The sequence below is a fragment of the Bos javanicus genome, chromosome 23 (assembly GCF_032452875.1).
Source record: "Bos javanicus breed banteng chromosome 23, ARS-OSU_banteng_1.0, whole genome shotgun sequence".
Taxonomy (NCBI): Eukaryota; Metazoa; Chordata; class Mammalia; order Artiodactyla; family Bovidae; genus Bos; species Bos javanicus.
This window is the reverse complement of record NC_083890.1, coordinates 17907827-17930034: the sequence shown is the minus strand read 5'-3', so window position 1 is coordinate 17930034 and position 22208 is coordinate 17907827. Positions and strand designations below refer to the sequence as shown.

Genomic DNA, 22208 nt, shown 5'->3' with positions numbered 1-22208 from the left:
AAGAAAGGAATATAGCTTTTAATATTCAATTCTAGCTTATCTTACATCTGCCATCTGATCATTAAAATGTAAAGGACGATATCCACATATCATAAAATGCTCGACCTATGACTGCTCAATACATTTTAGGAGGGGAAAAAAACTAACCTATAAAGTCTGGCCTTTTTCTAGCCAGTAAATCTCAAGCATGAACCACACACGCATACATGGAACACATCTACCTTGAATCAGCCCCAGCTCCCTCACCCCACACTCATACACAGAAACAACATTAAAGTCCAACAGAGCATAAAAACTTTTTTAAAAATTACACAGAATCAAGAAGAACCAGGCTCTGACTTAACCAGATTAATATTTTAAGCCCTTTTAAAAAATACAACTAAGCGCTAGCAACTGCCCTGAAGGACAACTTATTTTCAACAGAAAAGTACTGGTTCAGGGAGCTTATATTACTTCCTATAGGTGATTTACCAAAAGTTCTTCCAAAATCTGATTTCAAACCACTGCATTTACAGTTCATTTACCAAAAGTTGTCAAAAGTTTTTTTTCAAATCCTTAACTGCACTTAGAGACATACTTTAAAGTCTTCTTAAAACAACTAACAAACTTAGTAACGGAATTAGGATTAAATGCTTTGTTCACTTGTCACCAGACAAGCCTCCCAAATATGGTTATAATGGAAGTTTGTGCTTAAATATGTATCAGCACAAAATATCTAATGATTTTACATAAAGTTCACTATAACTATTAGCATTTTAAAGTAAGACAACACTGGATATAATTAAAGCCGACTACATCCAAAATGAAAGTGTAAAATTCAATTCAAGAAGAGATGAATGAATATATATCTACATATAAATGTATAGGGGGACCAAGCTGACGAATTTCATGCATCATAATTCTGTTTTACGATATGATGTCTGGAATTTGTTTCAAACAGCGGGGAAGGGGAAATGACATGAAATAAGAGTGGCTACGAGCTGATGGCTGTCACAGCTGGGTGACGACACACTAGGACTCATTACTCCAGTCTACTTGAGGGTGTATTTAAAAATTCCCATAATAAAAGTTTTTTTAAAATTCAGTGTCTACTCCAAAGGATAACTATTTTTTAAGACTATACACCACAAACCATGAAACATCAATATAATGTAAACATTAAAATGTAAAAGTATGTCAACTGTCTCAACATGCCAAAATGTACAAATGAAATGTTAAAATCCAGTTATGTAAAATTCATTTCTACGAAACAAAATCTGAGCCTTTAAGTATTACTCAAATCTCTCTCCTAAAATTGACCCATGTCTCGTATTTCAGACATTCATCAAAATTTAAACAGCAAAAACTTAGCCACCGTCTTACTCAAGGTAGTTACTTCTTGGAATCTTACACTATCAAATCTAATTAAGCTAACACCAAGAGTGATAATGAGCCACTTTACCTGGTGGCTCAGCAGTAAAGAATCCACCTGCCATGCAGGAGACCTGGGTTCAGTCCCTGTCAGGAAGATCCCCTGGAGGACATGGCAACCCACTCCAGTGTTCCTGCCTGAGAAATCCATGGACAGAGCAGCCTTGTGGGCTACAGTCCATGAGGTCACAAAAGAGTCCGACACAAGGTAGCGACTGAAAAAGAGTGATGATATGAACCTGAGAGACCTGGGAGAGGATTCCTATCCAGTAAAACTTACCAACTGTAAGGCACACACTATCTTATTTCATCTTACATTATTTCAAGCTCTCACTTCCATGAGATAAAAACTACCACCCAAATTTTACAAGTAAGAAACATCTGAGACTCAGAGACGTTAAGTAACTTGCCCTAGGCTACACACACAGTCACCAAGAGATGAAGTTCTGCCACTGCGTCTACTTGGAGTCCAACACTAGGGCACACTGCAGCTCAGCCAGATGTCCTCCCGGCCTCAGCCCGTGACATGCAAACTTGCCTGAAGAAATTCAAGCTGCGGCGCTGGATGGCTTAATGCCACCAGACAGTTCACTGAAAAATCATTCCAGACACACACAAACAAGATCTCAATTAATGAACTTGCCCATCACTCCTTCCCTGATGTAGGCATTAACCTGTACGTAGCTACTTGTAAGAATTTTATTTGACACTGGAAAAAAGCTTTCAATTTTCCCAGCTTACATTTTTTAATTCCAAGTTCTTTTATTCTTAACAAGCTACAAAACTATAGGAAAAACATCTCTCAGAAGAATTTTATGGGAAAAAAAAAGTTTATTTTAACAACTTTTTGAGAAGCTGGGCAGAATATAACTAGAATTATCAGAGACTTCACCAAAGCTAATCTTTTGCCACAGGCTTTAAAAGAGTACAAGTGATCAGGGTTTTCTTTTGTTTTGTTGAATGGTACTTATAATATACTATTAAACAAATGGAGTAGTACATGGTGATCCCAATTTAGTTTTAAAGACCTTTATCCACACACTGATATGTGTGGCTGTGCATATATTAAATCTTTTTCTATCATATTTAATCTTATATATACACATCCCAAGATGTTTAATGTGATTACACTTGAATGGTAGGCTTTTCTATTTTTTTTAATTTAAAATTTTCTACAAACTACTGGTATTATTTTTAGAAAAAACGCCTACAAATGTTATTTTTTAAATGCATAGAAGAGAAACTGTCTAAAAAAGACTGGCCAGAGACCAATGGAAAACTGATGGTCCCCAGGAGATGAATCAGTGGAACCGTAAGTGTTTCCTCGGGTCATTACAAAAGGGAGCTGTATGGGACTTATAAAAGTGTAATTGTTACTCTCAAACTCACTAAGTTTGTTAAAGTTACTAAGCTTAAGTAATTCCAAAATAAACACATTATCCTTGGGTCTCCAATACTGTCCTCAGTTAGTCTGTTACAGTGAGGTTCAGAAACATTAAGAGCATCCCTCACTGAAATTCTTGCTTGGGGACCCAGATAATAACCTTATACCCCTGGAAAAACAGGTTTCAGAATACCTAAAATAAATATAAAGTTAACGGCAGCTCCACTTCCTAGTCAACATGATCCTATAGTAGTAAAGATGTGATTCAACCATCGAAATGTTTGCAAACAAGAGCCCATGAGTGATACTCCTTTAATCTCTATACTGCTCATTAGCATTGTTTTAGCAGTGAGCCATCTCAATATTGATGAGATGCAGGTCCAATTAAGTGATTATTAGCCAGCATCTATCAGTTAGCAACCATCAGACTGCCTCCCTAAAAAGCAAGCTAAAGCAATAAGGCAAAACCTTACTAGACGCAGTTACAAGAACAGAAAAGTACCAATAATACAATGCCAAGAGCATTTTACTTTTGCATAAGTTAGGAAATGAAACCCAACAACTACAAGAAACAAATTCAACTTAACGCTGAGGAATAACGAAAGCAACACTGTTGTTATCACAAGAGATCTCTGGTCTAGCTTCCAGAGTTGCTACTAGAAACAACCAAGAAATCTGTTAATGCCTTTAAGGGTGATGGCAGAGAGCAGAACTTGAGAACTGAGAATGTTCCAAGTACTGAGGACTTCTCGCCTGTCACCACACACCACCCCACACATACCCTCCCACCCACACAAGAGCCCAAGTGTAAACCTGCTGAGATACAACAACATACCATCCCTCCACCCTCAAGTGCACACCAACTTAATCCTTACCCTACGTTTTAAGGGAAGTTTTATCTTGTGTAAAAATAAATGATGATCACTGAGAAAACAGGATCCATCGTGCAGCTAATTTTGCTGAAATATAACCATCCGAAAAAGTCAGGGGTCCCCAAATGAGTTCTACAAACACACTGAGAAGGATTTTAAATGTGTTATCTGTGTTCTTTAAGTTACTTTATTTCCAAGAAGTCAATGTCACACAGTACTTCTTGACTAAATTGGCTGTGCCAGTAAAACACAGGGAGAAGTATTACTTCTGGACCTAGTTCCCACCTCTAAGGAAAGCCTTTCCATTTTTACAGCTAACATGACAAAATCTACTTTTCAGCCAAACTTCCTCAACACAGCAGTTTAGATACAATTTCAAATACTATTAAATTTAATGGCAGGCCTAAATTCAGACTTCTTATTTCACTTTTGCACCTACTGGAAATTATTTCACTCAAAATAATTATGTCTTCAGACGATTTCCTATTTCCACTTAAAGTGGAAACAAATTAGAACACTTCAAATTCTATTTGCACTTCCCAAATACAGTAATGACTCATTTATCTGGCATCATCGGAAAAGAAGGTTCTCCACGTTAAGTGTTTTCCAGATAAATGAAGTCTGGAGGAGCAGAAAGCTCATCCGCCTGAGTCCCTGCTGTGTCCCCAGGGCCTAGAGCAGGGGCTGGTCACAGCTGATGCTCAGTAACACACTGAATGTGTGATTAAATAAAGGCCTACGGTTTCAACCGTTTGATGAAAATTCTTCTACAATGGCCATCCTTCTTTTTCTGTTTTATAAAAACATGACACTGAACAGAAATTAAGTTTTTCTTATTAATTGGAGTATCCTCATGAACGGCAAACATGCTACACTCCTACCTAAGACACCTATAATGCCCTCAGAAGCTATTCAAATAACATGGCCTTTTGCCACCATATTTAAATGGCCTCAACATGCTGTGTTTTCATAACTTTTCCTTTCCTGATATTAGCCGTCACTTCTGCTTGCAGGTGCTGCCACTGTTTACACACAGATGTCTGGTAAGGTTCCAAAATTAATTCTATCTCCTAAGCAGAATAAAGTATGTGGACTTGGTTAGTCTTTCCCACTTGCCTCTGACCTGTGACTATCTTCTGATTCTATTTACTTAAAGGACTCCTTGTACCAGCCAAAACATTCTACATAAAACCTGAGATGGTTCTAACTAGTTTTAAATGAGAATCTTAAGGATTTTAATTTAAGTTCTAAGTTTCAAATACTAATCATGAGTAATGGCTTGAAGACTAGCTCCAAAATAAACCTCAGGGCATATTTTTTTAATCCATTTAGGAGACACCAAGCACGACAAAGCTGGATTTCATCTTGCTTGATACGGTGTGATGGGGCCCTAATTTAGATTCACTGTTCCAGAGCTCACGCAGCAGAACTCAAGCACACTGGCAGTCGGGAACTGTGCTCAGTACAGCACGGCACGTCTCCCTGAACCTAAGAGTGCACGGATAATTTCAGTACAGCCTTAAGTTTATATAATACAACTAGAGTTCCTTCCCCACAACAAACTCTGAATAATGTTTATAATTTAGCAATCAACTGAAATGATGAAAGAATTACCACAATTGAAATAAAATATTTATGTATTTCAAATCAGGAGAACTGTGTCTTCAAAAACTCAAATAAGCTAAGACAAATCTAGTTCTGAATTAGGGATGGATACAAATAAAATGAGGGATTTGTTTATTTGTGTTTTTGAGTCTCTTTTCTTCTTTTTAAAGATTTAATGAACTTTCATTTGAAATAAGCAGAGTTTACTAAATTAAAGGATTTGATTACGTGTTCTTTAAAAGTAACTAGCTGAGTAAACATTAAAGCAAGTTATCCAGGAGTCAAGAAAAGAAAAATTACTTCAGACTGTTTTATGAATATTCTTCCAAAATCACCAATCCTTCAGCAAAAATAGTTCAACGGAAGATTTCGGTTCCTGGTACTGAACTGAACAAAGAGAACCACATGTTTCTAATGGTTGCTCATAAACGACCCAAATAAATCTCCAAAAGAACAGCAGTGGTTCTCTCTGTATTTTTCCCTTCAAAACTCACAAGACCAATTCAACATAGAAATAAAAATTACTGTACTTTATGGCACCACTCACTTTGTGACACATTTATTTGCTGTCATGAAAGTTAGTGCCTCAACAAAGTAAATGAGATTTGGGGGAAAAACTTTTTTTTTATATTTTAAACAGCACAAAATGTCCTTACCATTTGAGCAATAAAGAGTTTGCCCACCTCAAATGAGATTTTCAAACCAAGTGAGAGATCTAAGCATTTATATATAAAGGTTACAAGGAAGCTTTCCAAATAGCTTTCCAATCAATTATGATGCTGACCTTAGAACAGAATTACACTGCTAACTACCACTTATCAGAAATGAAGCCTACACAACAGAAAATATAACTTAAATTTAACCACTGATGTTCTTTTTACTTTCCCTGACTTGTGAGTTAAAACACGGAGCAACAGCACACCCTGCTGGAAGTCAGTAACACAGCTAGAGTAACCAGTAGCAATGGACTGTTAAAATTTTACCCAAGATGAAAATCACTTCAGGAAGAAACTCTGATTTCCCACCAAATGAGAAAAGAAGTTCACGAGCATTACCATTAGGTGCCTAGACATGTGACCTTAAAGGTAAAATTAAAAATTAACTAAAGTTTACTGCTTTTTCCAGCTCATTTCCCTAGCTCCACACAGCCCCAACCACTCCAAATGACTTCACTGTTTTTTATTTTAACCCTAAATAAAATATATTCAAATCTACTTTACTTATGGTAATCACGTAAGAGGAACTTGAAGCCACTTTCTGCACGTGACTGCCTGAAGCACCCCTTTATACTTCCCATCCCAAGATACCTTGGCCTCAGAAACACCCCTGAAGACCACCGTTAAGAATTCACAAGGCAGCCTAGCAGTCCATGAACCACAATTTACATACCACTGGCAAAATTCCTACACAGATTCTGGAATTCAAAACATGCAGACTATATTAAGAAACCACATGCTATGAAATTCCCATCGAGTACCTTTCAATGTTTTCACAGACGTGAAAAATGATGGAAGCCACTGTCTAGGTAATCCAGCTCAGCGCTCTCCCTGTAGCAAACTCACAGGAATCAGAGAGTGAGCAGAAAGGTACTGAAGTTTTTTAAGTGTGCCCTCTTGGTTACAGAAAGAAAGCTCCCTGGTCCACTGATCTCCCTCCTTAGAGAAAATTGCTATTTCAGCACGCATCTACACTGTTCTGAGCGACCAGTGTTCACTTTTTGGCTCCTTGCTCCCATGTGTAGAAGGTTCTGATTGACCTGTGGTCAACTTAGAGCTCTCTTTATCACAAAGCCCAGCCATCCTGAAAAACCAATGCAGATCAAACACTTCAGTGCAGTGCAGTTTTTCTCAAGAAATTCAAAAACAATTACATCTATTTTTCTGAAGTTGTATGAGTTTCATTCATCAGAGGTATGAGTTTGATTCATCATTTCAATCAAAGTACACATTTAAGGTTGAATATTAAAAGGATACCAACCTCAAGCCTCTTTTCCAGCGACTCAATTCTGTCCTTTTTGCTAGCCAGGTTGGCCCGGGTGTAGCGGCTCTGCCCGGGAAGATACAAAACTTGACTGTAGCACTCTTCCCACACCTGGTTATAAGCTTCACTTGAGAGTTCTCCGTGGCTCATACCTTGTTTGACCACTTCCATCTCCTGTACCAGAACATCCTGAGCCTGTCACAATAATAATTTCAGTAAGCTTGAGGACTAGAGACACTTGCCATCAATAGAAAGTTTTAAAAGACTGGTCTTTCCCTCCCTGGGCAAAAGCAATGAGCTTTGGTTGACTGACGGTTTTTTGGAAGGGGGTTATAAATATCTAAGTGAAACAAATTAAGAAGCCTAGAAGTCAATGCAGATTGATCTGAAGAGTCAAGCATCCATGTATTATGCCCAATAATATAAACATTCTTCGCCTTCACTCATTAAAACAGCAGCTACCATTTCTCAGGCGTCTACTATGTGCCAGGAACTGGACTGAAAAGTTTTACCTATTTTATCTCCAAACAGCATACCACTCTTACAGAGCAGTCAACATTAACCTCACTGAAGTTCATGAAGCTCATTAAGGTCATTAACCTCATTACAGTTCATGAAGCAAAGGCTCAGAGAGGTTAAACAATTTGTTCAAAAACACAACACTAGGAAGCAGAAGAGACAGGCTCACACCCAAACCAAAGGTGACCAGTGCGTGGGGGTGCTCCTTCCGCTCACCACCAACCCCGACACTTCCGACTTCCCAGTGCAGTGAAGGGGAATTAGGCAGGGTTTTTTTTTTTTTTGACACATGCCTTTTTTTTTTCATCTGAAAGAATGTCTGACATTACCAGAGAATAGGACTGGAAGCACAGATCAAATAATGACAGATCACAGACCAATTGCTGGTCACTAGAAAAGATTCTGTTTAAGATGATAGAATGAGGATGGAATTGGACAAGCGGAGTCCAATCACAGTTTTAGCATTTAAATAGCTATCTGAACTTGCTGAACTTCTGTGAGCCCGTTTCTCATCTGGAGAGGGGAGATAATACCTAACATGTTTGTTATGAGGATTAAGTGATACAGCAAGACACAAAGAGCCAGCCCAGCAGCAGACACACAGACTCCATCAGCATACCACATGAACTCTTTCCAGCCCTTTGCTTCATGGCTCATGAAAAACCAACAATTACTTTTTGTGCTTTATAGAAAGCTCTCAATCATTCCAGGAACATCAGAAAATAAACACAGACCAAAACATAAGAAAAATCAAGATAAATAACAAGCATATGAAAAAATTTAAACAAAAAAAAAAGAGGGGGATCAAGTCTACAGAATATAAAGAATGGATCCTTTTAAATGATACCTCTTAGAGGAAATAATGGAAACAAACCAATTTTAACACACTTAATGACAACTGGGCTCTTTATTATCAGTGAAATGGTATTTAACTCTGAAACGGTACATGGTAAAAATTGACAAATTTAGCTCTTACAATGATTAGGAGAAAGTACAGCTAAGTTCCACTGAAACTGTGCCTAAAGAATCTGCTAAGTAAATAGGTGCTTCAAATTTTTCAGAACACAGGGGACTACAAACAGGTCATAAAATACAGGAGGATGAACTGCTTTGTAATGGTTTCATATAAAATTCTAAAGCACTACTTACAATTATTTTCAAAGCATGCATTAGAATCTGTCCCTTACAGAACTTCTATTAGTAACAATGTGATCTTTGTTTCAGGTTTCCATATATACAATAAATTCAGGAAGACTGATTTCCTCAAATCCATCTTCTCATATTTTCACTCTAACAAGAGGAAACTGTTCAAGCAATGAGGTCATTATCTGATTCTTAACAGAGGGTAGCTTCCATGGCACTTACTAGAAGACAGCAACTCAGTTACTCAGAAGCAAACTGAAACAGAAATCTAAACCCTTCTTCCTCTATTTTCTAAATATTCTATAATAGACATGTATCACTTATACAGTACGAAAAAGGGAAAGTAGGAAAGAGAGAAGGCGAGTACAAGAGGGAAAAGAGAAGAATCTGGTTTCCTCCTAAGTCCGCCCATTCTAATGGACAGGTACTTCACTGCCCCGCAGAATGAAAGACTAAAGAAAGAAGACTTCAGCAAAAGACCACTCCTCTTCCAACCATGACACCAACTCTCTTTTCCTGTATCACTGTACAGATTTCTAGGCACAATCACAGCTGTTTGCTCTGTCAAAGCAGAAAGAATAAAATGCATATGGAGGAAGAGGCAGGACAGACGTTATATCATACAGAAAACATTTCTTTATTTCCTTATCCACAAGGGCAGGGGGAAACCATGTCAGGGAAATACATGCAGTAAACGGTATTTCCTTTCTGTGAATGGATGAAAGGTTTAATCTGTAAATATTTTAATACATTCTTGTTTTTTCATAGTATTCTAGGTAAGTGAGGTTTAAGTATTAAAGGCAATCCCACCCTATTCAGAGACAGCAAAATTAAACCCAGAAAATGACAACTGTAGGAACGATAAATGAGGCACACACCCATGAGACAAAAACACCCTGTCATCAAAGCCAGTGTCTCTCTGATAAAGGTCTATCATTGAACATTGTGGAGAGGGGAGGGGAGAAGGGAGGATGTCTGCATAACATTTAACATGAAATTTCTCTCTTAACCATATATTTCTGTTGTTTATGAACATCCATATAGGAAAATATGTTCATGTTTGTCCATGATACACAGTATCTAACAAATACTTAAATCCTGAGACAAAAATACTCAATGATACCTTTTTCAGCTCTTCCTTGGAGAATTTTTCATAAGGGTTATGTTCCAGATAGGCAATGTGCTCTGCATTATTGGTACCAAATCCTACAGTTTTTCCTTTTTTATTTCCAGATGGCTCATAAGGGTGATGTAGAAGGTCATAATGAAGCATTGTGATCATTTCCTTTTTGATCAGTTCTTCACTTTTCTGTAAATCTGTTAGAGGTGGTTCTACATTTAACGGTCTTAGAATTGTTTCATTTACCTAAAATTTTAAAACAAGTACAATTATTAAACATAGTACTGCAACATACTACTATTACTACTTCTTCCAGCAATGAATTAAATACAGGCACACCTTGTTTTACTGTGCTTCCTGTAACTGCAATTTGCAGACAAGGTGTTTTTTTTTTCACAAACTGAAAGTTCGTGGCAACCCTGAATCGAGCAAATCTATTGGCACCATTTTTTCAACAACATCTGCTCATTTTGTCTATGTCACACTGGCAATTCTTGCAATATTTCAAACATTTTTTTCATTACTACTCTATCTGCTATGGTGAGCTGTGATCATTAATGCTACTACTGCAAAAAGATTATGACTCAGGGTCAGAAGCTTAGACGATAATTAGCACTTTTTTAGCTATAAAGTAGCTTTTAATCAAGTTATGTACATTAAGTACATTAAGGTATGTACTTTTTTTAGACATACCACTACTGCACACTTAAAAAACTATAGTTTAGTATAAATGTAACTTCTATACACACAAGGAAACAGAACAATCCGCACTTGACTGAGTGACGTGCATTTCACTGCAGTAGCCTGGAACCCAGCTGCAGTATCTCCAAGGTATACCTAAAGCAGTTTAACATTTTCAAAAGAAATTATTTTCTTCTTTCAAAATTCTTATTTGTACCAGTGAAGCATTTAAAAGACTGGATCTGGGAACTGCTTTACTATATTCCAGAAAGTAGATGAAATGTTGTTTTACAGACTTTATGAATAATATAAAATACATCAATCACATAAAAAGAAACTTAAAACTTCCTAAGGCAGAAATTCTAATACTTACTTCTGATGGTCTTGGCAGATCCTTCTGGACAGCTTTGTGCATTCGTTTCATTTCCTTTACACGCTCTGCATCTCGTATGGCCTAGAAAAATTATTTTTATAACCATTTTTACAGCTATACAGTATCTGACACATTTCAGTAAAGGTGAAAACACTTTCATCTATAAGAACATGTATGTTCAAGAACTAAAGCTGTAGTAATCTGTGTAAGTTTGTAGAAAGGCAATATAACGCCACTGAAATTAGCCAGTCTATTCATTCTCATGTTACAGCACAAACTAAGAACTTCCAACAGCTACTAGAAGCATTCTCCAGATTTGCATGGCTCCCTTAATCAGATAATCATTCTTTTCTTGTCTAAAAGACCAAGTCCTGAACTTAGAGGGGATGCTTCCAATTATCCCTCCTGCAATACAACCTTTCCCTTCCACCTCAGAAGCTATTGATTTTTTATTTAAAAACCCAGCCAGCAAGGGTGCAGTTTTATGACTCTTAAATTACGAATAATGTAGGTTGACACAAGAAAACTTTAAACCATTTTTTAGAATAAATGTAGCTCAAAATAGGGAAGAGAACTAAATTCATAAAGTATTATCATACATCCCCCACCAAAAAGCACATTCATGTGGTTTCTCTCTAAAGCACGACTTCCATCACTCCAATCCCTAGAAGTGATTCAATTTCTAAAAATATCCCAAAATAGGCTGCAACAAGAAGTCCTGAAGGGGATCACATGATCTCAGTTTTAGCTCGTTTTACCACTTTCAAGACATAAGACCTGGGACAGTTAACTTAATTCACCTGAGTTTCCTCATTCCTAAAATGAACCTGATACCTAGCCTACTTATATCACCTGGTCGTTATGTACATACGAAAAATAATTAACTAGAAACTATATTAGTACAAGGTGTTACTAATTTTATTCTGATGCACTCTGAATTTCCAAATCCACATTTTTTAAATTTTCTTTTTCATTGGAGGATAACTGCTTTACAATACTGTGTTGGCGTCTGCCATACAACTTGAATCAGCCATAAATACACATATGTTCCCTCCCTCTGGAACCGCCCCCCCACCTCCCAGCCCATACCACCCCTCTAGCTTGTCACAGAGCACCGTGTTGAGCTCCCTGTGTTACCCGAAACTTCCCATTAGTTTACACTGACGAAGAAACAAATCAACCAACCAACAAATCAATCAATAAGATGTACTTGTTAAGACTGGTCTTGGCAAGAGTGAAAGCAATATCTAATAGACTACTTACACATATTTTAAAGGAGCATAATGAATTTGACAGAGGATATTTAAACTGCAACGTGTATGATTATACATTTTAAGAACACCTATCAAGATTGATCTAAGTACTTTCCTTTAGTGCAATTTTTTTCAATACTGAAAAAAACACTAAGTAGAGATCCTGGGACATGTTAACAGTCGTCACCCACCTGCTTCCGTGCATCCACATCAGCAGCATCTTCAATGTAAGTATCATCTATTTCACGCTCTTCCAGTTCCTTCTCAGCATTTTCTGGTAGAACAATTTCAAAGTCATTCTTAGGAGCAGGAAGACCCAACAATCCTAAACGTAGGTGTTCACGAGATTCTCTTTCCTGTAGAAAAAAATTAGTCTTTCTCAATTTATACACATTAAAATACTCAACTAATATTGTGTAAGAGTTTCTAAAACACAATTAGCCTAATTTTAATTCTAGAAAAATGATCCCTAACTTAAGGGTTGAGACAAAATTTTGTTTAATTTTTATCTCTACTTCTTCCCTACATTAAGCCCAATCATAAAAACTTAGATTTGTGGTCAATGAATTTACTCTGGGATAGTCTAATAGCAGGTTTGAGAATTATACCTCTGGAGGGCAAAAAAACAAGAAGTCCTTTAGGATTTCCTTTTAAGGATTTCTGAAATTTAATGGGAAATGAAAGAACAAATTCAAAAGTAAATTTGTCCTTGGATAAATAAAACCTAATCTGAAAAGGCAGCTGAATTTGTGTGTATGATTCTTTTTCATGCAAAACAGGTCATATGCAAGCCAAAGAAAACAGCTCATACTTCCTCAAAGTGCCTAGTACCCAAAGTCTTCCCCAGTCCATCCTCAGCTCACCTGTCTGTCTCATTCCCTACTGGTCCGTCACATATATGCAAGAAGGGAAGACCAGGTGAGCTGCTACGTCCAGAACATGCTCCATGCTTACTCATGTTGTGATCTCCACATGGGACAGCCCCCCACCCTACTTCCGAGCATACCTCCTTCAAGGAAGGCGTTCCTAGTACCCACCCAGCAAATGTGATTTATTCCTTTCTTTGGCCACCCTTAGCATGTTGGTTTTACTCAAAGGGCTTTATTTTGTTCTTATATTATAATTATTTTTGGATTTGGTTTAGTACTGCCAATCTCTCCAGAGCATAAACTATTCTTTAAGACAAGGGACATCTTTACTCAACTTTCAATCCCATGAAGTGTCCAGATCTGTGCTTTTACACACATTAGATTCTTCACTTGTTTAATCCCTATGTAGCCATTCAGAGTCAGCATTACATGGTATCAATCCAAACATTTAAAAAAATTCTCAACTAACCAAATTTATACATGAAGTTAGAATTAATTTGTAAAATAGAAGCAAACCACCACTCAGTTCAGTTCAGTCCAGTCACTCAGTCGTGTCCAACTCTTTGCGACCCCATGAATCGCAGTATGCCAGGCCTCCCTGTCCATCACCAACTCCTGGAGTTCACTCAGACTCATGTCCATCGAGTCAGTGATGCCATCCAGCCATCTCATCCTCTGTCGTCCCCTTCTCCTCCTGCCCCCAATCCCTCCCAGCATCAGAGTCTTCTCCAATGAGTCAACTCTTCACATGAGGTGGCCAAAGTACTGGAGTTTCAGCTTTAGCATCAGTCCTTCCAATGAACACCCAGGGCTGATCTCCTTCAGAATGGACTGGTTGGATCTCCTTGCAGTCCAAGGGACTCTCAAGAGTCTTCTCCCAACACCACGGTTAAAGCATCAATTCTTCGGCGCTCAGCTTTCTTCACAGTCCAACTCTCACATCCATACATGACCACTGGAAAAACCATAGCCTTGACTAGACGAACCTTTGTTGGCAAAGTAATGTCTCTGCTTTTGAATATGCTATCTAGGTTGGCCATAACTTTCCTTCCAAGGAGTAAGCGTCTTTTAATTCATTTTTTTAAATCTCACAATGATCTTTCATGGTATAAATAAAAGGCTCAGTAGTAATGTAATAAAAGCAATAACATGATCAAAAATAAAACTGTAACTTTTATAATTAGCTTTCTATATCACCTTGCAAAACATACAGAAGAAAAACTTCATTAAGGTCAGCAATGAACATCAAATTAACTTGGCTCTGATACTTTGTCCTTCTAAAAGTACAGAGGCAAACAGAGGAATCAAAGTTCAAAATCTAATTTATGAGGCATTTGAAATTCATACCTTATTTTAATAGGAAAAAAAATCAGTGTACCATTCAAGAAGCTAAACTATTAATTAGTAAATAATAAAAATTAAAAATCACAAAAGATACAAGGAGCGTTACTATCAGCATAATCAATACTGAAAAATAAGAATAAGAAAAAGTAGGCTAATAAGACCAAAAGGTTTCCCTTCTCAAGTCCTACAAATCATGTTCCTTTTCTAGTGTCTGCAGGTTACAGAATCTGAAGGCATATGAAATACGCACTGACAAGGGGAAAATTTTTATTTTGGTACCCTTGAGATTTTAACTTTTTTAAAAAAGTACTAAAAGAGAATTGACACAGACCATCTGCTTCACATAAGAGGGATCACTGTAGTCTGCCATTCCATCCTCAGGATTAATGTTTAACTTGTCTCGAAGAGGAGTTCTACCCGGGGTGGAGTTAATAACTGGTTTGGGAGTCGTCCCACTCCGGGGAGTCAGCCCTTCAGATCCATGAGAAGGAGTCCTAGAAAGACAGAAATTCTAGTTAATGAAAGTGCCAACTTTATTTGAATTGTGCTTCCAAATATTTTTCACATAAATTATTTTATAAGAAAAGAAATAAAGATTCCTAAAATTTTGTCTCCCTATCTGGTTTTAAGTTAGACCTCTCGGTTAAAATAAAGGTTTGGTTCAGCTAACTCAGCATTTACACGCAGTGTATTTATTTTAATACTTGAAATAAAGTCATGATAGCTAGTATTTTTTCACCTTATTAACTAGGTCCATAAAACATTTTTCAACCTTTTCTTAACACATCAGGGTGGCTAAGAACACACAGTAGTCAGGGAGGTTGGCCACCACACTTAAGACCCCAAACGACTCTCATTGAGTTCAGTATCTTCAACTTATCATGTCTCCTCCCTGCCTATAGCTGTTGGCCATCACATTCTCATCACAGGTATGCATACTTCAAGTTTGTTTGGAAACCAAACACCAGACTTTTAGGATCACATCTAAATATGAATTGTTCTGAGTTAGGTCCTAGAAACTCTCAGAAATAAAAGCCCTAAACTTCATACCATACAGTTTAAACGTCCAAAGCTTCGGACTTCTCTGGTATTCCAGTGGTTCAGAATCTGCCTGCCAAGGCAGGGGACACAGGTGCAATCCCCGGTCCATCCCTGGTCCAGGAGAATCCCACATGCTTGGGGCCACTGAGCCCGTGCACCACCACAAGAGAAGCTACCACAGTGAGAAGCCCGTGCACCACAATTAGAGAGAAGCCCCAACTGCCACAACTAGAGAAAGCCCTCGCATATCAATGAAGACCCAATGCAGCCAAAAATAAATAATTTTCTTTTTATATGTTCAAAGACTTTTGTTTTTTTGATTACTTCCTGAATCCTGGCTGTGTTCCAGACAGGTGATGCTGCCAGAGAGCGTTCCCAGAGGTGAGGTGAGGTGCTACCATATAAGACGTGATTCCTGCCCCCAAGGAGCTCACAATCTAGTTGAGAAACAAGACATACACGGGAGAAAGAGGGATTAGGCTCTCTTGCAAGCCTTGCCGTAAGTATTATGTCACATAAGGTTTTCACTGCCAATGTTCTTGATCCTGCTGTCATGCACAGCTATAACAGTCAGAAATGCTTCACATACTTAACCAGTAAGAGGACAAATTTTAAAATTAATAGTAAACCCCAACTATTTCTAACCTTAAAAGCTCAAATTCTATTTTAATACACGTTGTTTCTATAATATTTGTATCTTAAAAATTCTTTAAAAACAGTAGCTTAAAACAAAAGAAGTTAAAAAAAAAAAGAAGTATAAACAAATACTGAACTCCAGTCAATGATTTATATGACAAAGAAGTGTTTAGGGTGAAATGTACTAATACCTGCAACTTGCTTTGATATGTATTTAAATGTAAGATAGGCTGATGGCTGGATGGATACATGATAAAGCAAACACAATAAAACCTAAACCATGGAATCAAGTAGTGAGTATATGGATGTTTGCTTTACCATTCTTTCAACCTCTTTTAATGTTATACATTTTCATGATAAAATGTTGGGGAACAAGCAACAGTAATACATGCATAAAAGGGATTACAATTTTTATAAAAGTCACCAATCATCATTAATAACGGATGGATCTACTTCTTAAATCAGATTAAAAGTATTCACAAACAGGGTGACAGGACCAGAAACTCTGAAAAAAGAAGGAAGGTTCATGTAGTATTTGACTAGTTCCTAAATACTATAATGTTATTTGCTTCTATGAATGAGGGGAACTCTAAAAGTAAGTTAAACACTAATTTCCATTTTCTGTCAACATTTCTAAAGCAAACACATTGTCCAAGTCCTCGGATTCAGGTTTTTCTAGAGCAGAAATCAGTTGTTTATTTACAATACCTGAATGGGGTAGAAAGAACTGTGTTTGGAGTCTGTACAACCTGCCGCTGTGGTGTCACACCTGAGAAGTCGCTCTCATGCAAAGGGGTGTTGAGTCCACCTTTTAATGGGGTGTCCACATTGGTCAGAGCCATGAGGTTTTGCGCTTCCTGATTAACAAGATAGTAAACAAGCATGTTTTAATAGTTTAGACAGCTTAGCAAACCCCTCTCTTATCGCCCTACTACACAAAAAGCAGGCACAATTCTTACATATTTTCTCAATGAAAACCAAGAGAGAAAAAGAATATTGAACCATGGAAGAATTCAATACTTCCATTCTTTTTGACATTAACATGTCAGAAGTTTTGAAATAGTTTTATATGTCAAGAAATGTATATGTGATTGTGGCCTCACATACGAAAACCATTACCCAAGAACTTTTCCTATTTCCCATGCCAAGCCTCTTTACATGAAGAACTAAGAATTCAACTTTCCCAACATGAGCTTAAGCTAAACATCAGAACACCCAGTCTGGCTTTATCACGAATTCTTGATCCAATCTTCATTAGACTCTCTGAGTCTCAGTTTCTTCCACTGTGAGGTTAAGATATTACCAACTGGTCTATCTACTTCATAAGAAAACTCAAGAAGACAGATAACTTTCTGAAGTCTTGCTTGACCTTTTCAGGTTGGACTGACATGCTCTCTTTACAGTCCCTCTACTATAACCCTGCACTCATTACTAACACAGCACCCACAACTCCTAATCCCCAATTCAGGGTCTGTGGCAGGCTACATTTTCCATAGAGTCACAGCCAAGTAATTCTCATCTCACATGCTCTTCTTACAATCCAACACTGATACTCCAACCACTGAACTGTACATTATAAAAGGATAAATTGCATCTTAAAAAAAATATATATATATATTTATACACACACACACACACACACACACACACACACACGTGCTTCCCTGGTGCCTCAGACAGTAAAGAAACTGCCTGCAATGCAGGAGACATGGGTTCTATCCCTGGGTTGAGAAGATTTCCTGGAGAAGGAAATGGCAACCCACTCCAGTATTTCTGCCTGGTAAATTCCATGGACAGAGGAGCCTGGTGGGCTACAGTCCATGGGTTTGCAAAGAGTCAGACACAACTGAAGAGACTTAGCATGCATATACCCGTCTAATTAAAAAAGAGAGAGCTCAGAAATTTAAAATATGACAGTAGAAATTTAAAAACTGTATGAAGGTAAAATTCAGAAAATCTCCTAGCAGTGAATCAAAAAAGTCACTTAAGACAGAAAACCAGAGAGGAATAGTGAAATAAAGCAATGAAGGGGAGGAAATTTTTCTAATTTTCAGAATAACTTCCCAGAATTGAAGGTCATGAGTCTACAGAATGAAAAAACTCACCAAGTACCTAGTACAGTGGTTAAAAATAAACCCACATCAAGAAATATGCATGTGAAAAAGAGGTCATATAAGCTTCCAAAGGAAAAAACCAGGTTTCCTATTAACCTTAAATGCACAAGTCAGAAGCCCCTGGAACACCGCCTTCAAAGCTATCAACAAAAACCCTTTCAATCTGGAATTCTATACCCAGTTGTACAAGCAAATTAAGAGAGTAAAACAGTAATTTACAGATATTCAAGACTTAAAAATTCCATCTCCCACGAAACCTTCCTCAGAAAGCTACCGACAGATATGCCTCACTTTAGGGAGCCAACCAAGAAAGCAAGAGACATGGGAGCCAGCAAAGAGGAGACCCAAGGGAAAACTTTCCAGGGTGACAGTGAAGGGAGAGCAAGAGAACAAGCCATAAACAAGATCTAAGGAGTAATCCAGTCCAGACTAGAACATTCAGAAATTCTGGGAAAGACTTCAAGTGCTGAAAAAGATAAGAATACCTAAAATTTGACCAGATTACAGGAGACTGACAGTTTATAAAGTCCAGATCCAGAAATGAATTTGTGCCAAGTAATCAAAAATCTTAGCAACTAAGTAAGATAAGTATTAATCCAAAGAACAACAAAACACTGTGCAGTAGAATAATCATAAGGTACTTGTAGGTCAGCAGTGAACGCAGTTTGCATAGTCACAAGTGATTGTGACAGTTGCTCAGTCGTATCTGACTCTCTGCAACCCCATGGACTGTAGCCGGCCAGACTCCTCTGTCCATGGGATTCTCCAGGCAAGAATCCTGGAGTGAGTTGCTATGCCCTCCTCCAGGGGATCTTCCTGGCCCAGGGACAGAATCTGAGTCTCCCGCATTGCAGGCAGATTCTTTACCATATGAGCCACCAGGGAAGCCCCACAGAGTCATAAAGTAAACCATAAATATAGAGCTAACCAAAATTATGATTAACTACAGTGGAAGACGGGAAAATGGAAAGAGTGTGGATGCACAGTAGAGGCAGAGGGCATGAGAGAGCCAAATGTTTAAATTCTAAGTGGAAAAAAAAAAATGCTTTAAACTGAAAATAAAACCATCATGAAACAAGTGTCTTAGCATTACAGTGGTGAAAACAAAGAGCTGTCACTGATAACTCTAGAAAGCAGACAGTGAGGAGCACTGTTTTCTTACAAAGCCTTATAGGACTGTTTGACTCCTGAATCAAGACCTTAAGATTATATTTGACTCTTAGAAAACTGAGATGTAAGGAGTGCTGAAAGACTCAATAGTATTCTGTGAGGTCTGTCTTTACCTAGCATGCTAACACCCTAGGAACACAAAGAGCTGTACACCTTATACGTTAAGGAGCGAGAAGGAAATAGTACTGAAGGCCGTCTATGCCATGCTAAGTATAGAATCACAAGGAAGTTTTAAAAATCACTGTAAAAAAAAAAAATTACTGACTACAGGGAACTCTCCTGGTGGCCCAGTGGTTAAGAATCCACCTTGCAATGCAGAGTACACAGGTTTAATCCCTGGTTGGGGGAACTAGGATCCCATGGGCCAGAGAGCAAGCAAGCCTGCTCACCCCAACTACGGAGCCCATGGACACAACTAGAGAATCGGTGTGCTGCAATGAAAGATCCTGTGTGCTGCAACCAGGACCCAAGCACAGCCAAATAAATACAATTACTAACTACACACGTATGATTTTTTTTTCCAGGACTGCTAGGTGATGTGTAATTTTTAAATGCTGTGCTTTACTGACAAGATTTAGCTTCCCTACCATGGAAATCTCTAGCAGCTATGCATTCAGGACTGTTTTAAACTGCTTATGCTAAGAGACACAAAACCAAACCATTTAGTCTTCTCCTTTATACCACTTTCAAGGACAGGAGGCAAAGTGAAAGGCTCATTCTGCCCCATGGCAGCCTACCTGCAGAATTCTGTCCTGGGAAGCTGGCGTCCGTGGTGTTCTCAGAGCAATGCTGTTGTTGGTGACATTGTACTCAGACAAGAGAGTACTGGAAGCAGAGTTTGTTATGCCAGATTCCTCAGCAGTCTGACGTGCAATTTCACTTGCTTGGCCTACTTTTACAACTTCTTGGAGTTCTGCATCTGAAATCTGAAGATAACAGTTATCATAGTAGCACTATTTAACCAGAGAATAACACAGCTTAAAACGTCCACATTCTAGAAAGATGAACTGCTTGGGTACACAGAGGTTCACTGTACTACTCTTTATTTTGTGGGTTTGAAAATTTCCATAAATTAATAGTTTTTTAAAGTGTTCCCTATATAAAGTATGGGGGAAATTCCATACATGATACAGTATCAAACTGTATTCTTCTATTTCCATACTGAAATTGTCTCAAAACAATATATTAATAAATCAAGACTATAAATTAATAGTGTTTGTACAAAACCATTTATCAATTGGGGGGGCATACTAAAAATAAATTAAAATATCACAGAGTCCACTGAGCCACAAAAATCCCTAAGAAAATCAAAAGGTGTTATTTTTGTAATTTTACCAAAATAAATATCCTAAGAACTATTAAAAAAAAAAAAAGTTACAGGCAAAATTCCAATTTAAGAAATATCACCAGTACAAATGATAGCATCTGACAAAACTATTTTATGTTTATACCCAAGAATTTTATATTAATGTAGCCAGGGCATTCATTTGGCTAAAGTTGTTCAAACCTCCTAAATCCAGTCCCTCTGCTCCATTAAACTGTCCAATTCTACAGAGCTGTACTCATCAAAATGCAAGAGAAGCTTATTCAAAATCCCCATGTTTCTGACCAACCACAATTCAGCCATAGGAACAGAGCCTACAATGAGCTGAATCAATTTTTTCTTCTCCACAACTCCCACATTGATTCTCACAGTTACTGTCTCAAAATAGAAGAACGACACAACCAAACATTCCCTAAAAGACAGTCACCTGAAGTCCACAAGGCCAAATACCACCACTACCAGCTACAAAAAAAAGAGGCCTGGAGCCCCAGTCTACTGACAAATTGCTGCAATTAATTACTAAACCATCACATGAGAAGTTCAAGGCCTAATATTTCTTAGGAGTACCAAGCACCTAAAAGAAAGCCTGGCACATAGACCCGCAAACATTTGCTGAAAAAATGTATAAAAGCATGTGAGTTCACACAGTGAAAAACCTACTTTCATCAGATTACCTGAGGGGCAGGAAGTACTAGTTTGCTCCTCTTTTTAGTAAATTCAGAAACACCACTAGTTTGAAGAATAGCTGATGGTAAATCAGATTCTTTTTTCCTTTTCAAATGCTGCTTGTCTTTTTTCCTATCTCGTCCTTCTTTTTCACTGTCATGAATCAAGGTGGAGAACAAATTTTTCAAAGTTACTTATAGGCAATAACGTTAAAAGCCATATAAATAGTCATATACTCTGAACAAAATAATCCCTTCTTAAGAAAAGTACTAATAAAAAGACAAAACTATATACATTAAGCTGTTTCCTTTTCCTATACATTACTTAACTACTATATTCAAAAGGAATATAGAATAGCAATAGAACTATTAAGAAAATAAGATACACTAAGTAATTTAAGTACTAAGTATTAAAACTATGTAACTATAAAGACTACGATGAGAAGCAAAATGTTACATATAACATGAAAAGAAAACCATAAAACTACTCCTATATCATGACTACATTCATACAAAAATATGTGTCTGTACTAGGAAAATGATAAAGTATACAAAAAGGGAAACAAAGGAAGGGAACAAAATTAAAACACTGGTTTTAAATTTTCCTTTAAAACTAATCTTCAATTGTTTGACATCACTTTTTTTTTAAGGATAGTTAAGTTCTCATGAATGACATCCCGGAGTTGTTAGGCTCTAGTGCCAGGC

At 37.5% G+C, this 22208-nt stretch overlaps 1 protein-coding gene and 1 long non-coding RNA gene across 2 annotated transcripts in view; one reads left to right on the top strand and one right to left on the bottom strand.

Annotated features, from left to right (window-relative positions):
- The window catches only part of CDC5L (cell division cycle 5 like), a 44195-nt gene that overhangs the window by 10345 nt on the left and 11642 nt on the right, over positions 1 to 22208 (bottom strand). The window contains exons 7-14 of the mRNA XM_061398322.1: positions 21513 to 21657; positions 20252 to 20440; positions 16939 to 17087; positions 14885 to 15047; positions 12532 to 12696; positions 11088 to 11168; positions 10037 to 10279; positions 7249 to 7446 (exon numbers count right to left, since the gene is read on the bottom strand). Of these exons, the coding sequence (XP_061254306.1) occupies positions 7249 to 7446; positions 10037 to 10279; positions 11088 to 11168; positions 12532 to 12696; positions 14885 to 15047; positions 16939 to 17087; positions 20252 to 20440; positions 21513 to 21657 (1333 nt within the window). The remainder of the gene's footprint in view (positions 1 to 7248; positions 7447 to 10036; positions 10280 to 11087; positions 11169 to 12531; positions 12697 to 14884; positions 15048 to 16938; positions 17088 to 20251; positions 20441 to 21512; positions 21658 to 22208) is intronic.
- Positions 1410 to 5312, top strand: LOC133236342 (uncharacterized). The gene is made up of 3 exons (XR_009732846.1): positions 1410 to 1695; positions 2646 to 2722; positions 4999 to 5312. It is a non-coding gene; the product is annotated as an uncharacterized LOC133236342 (long non-coding RNA).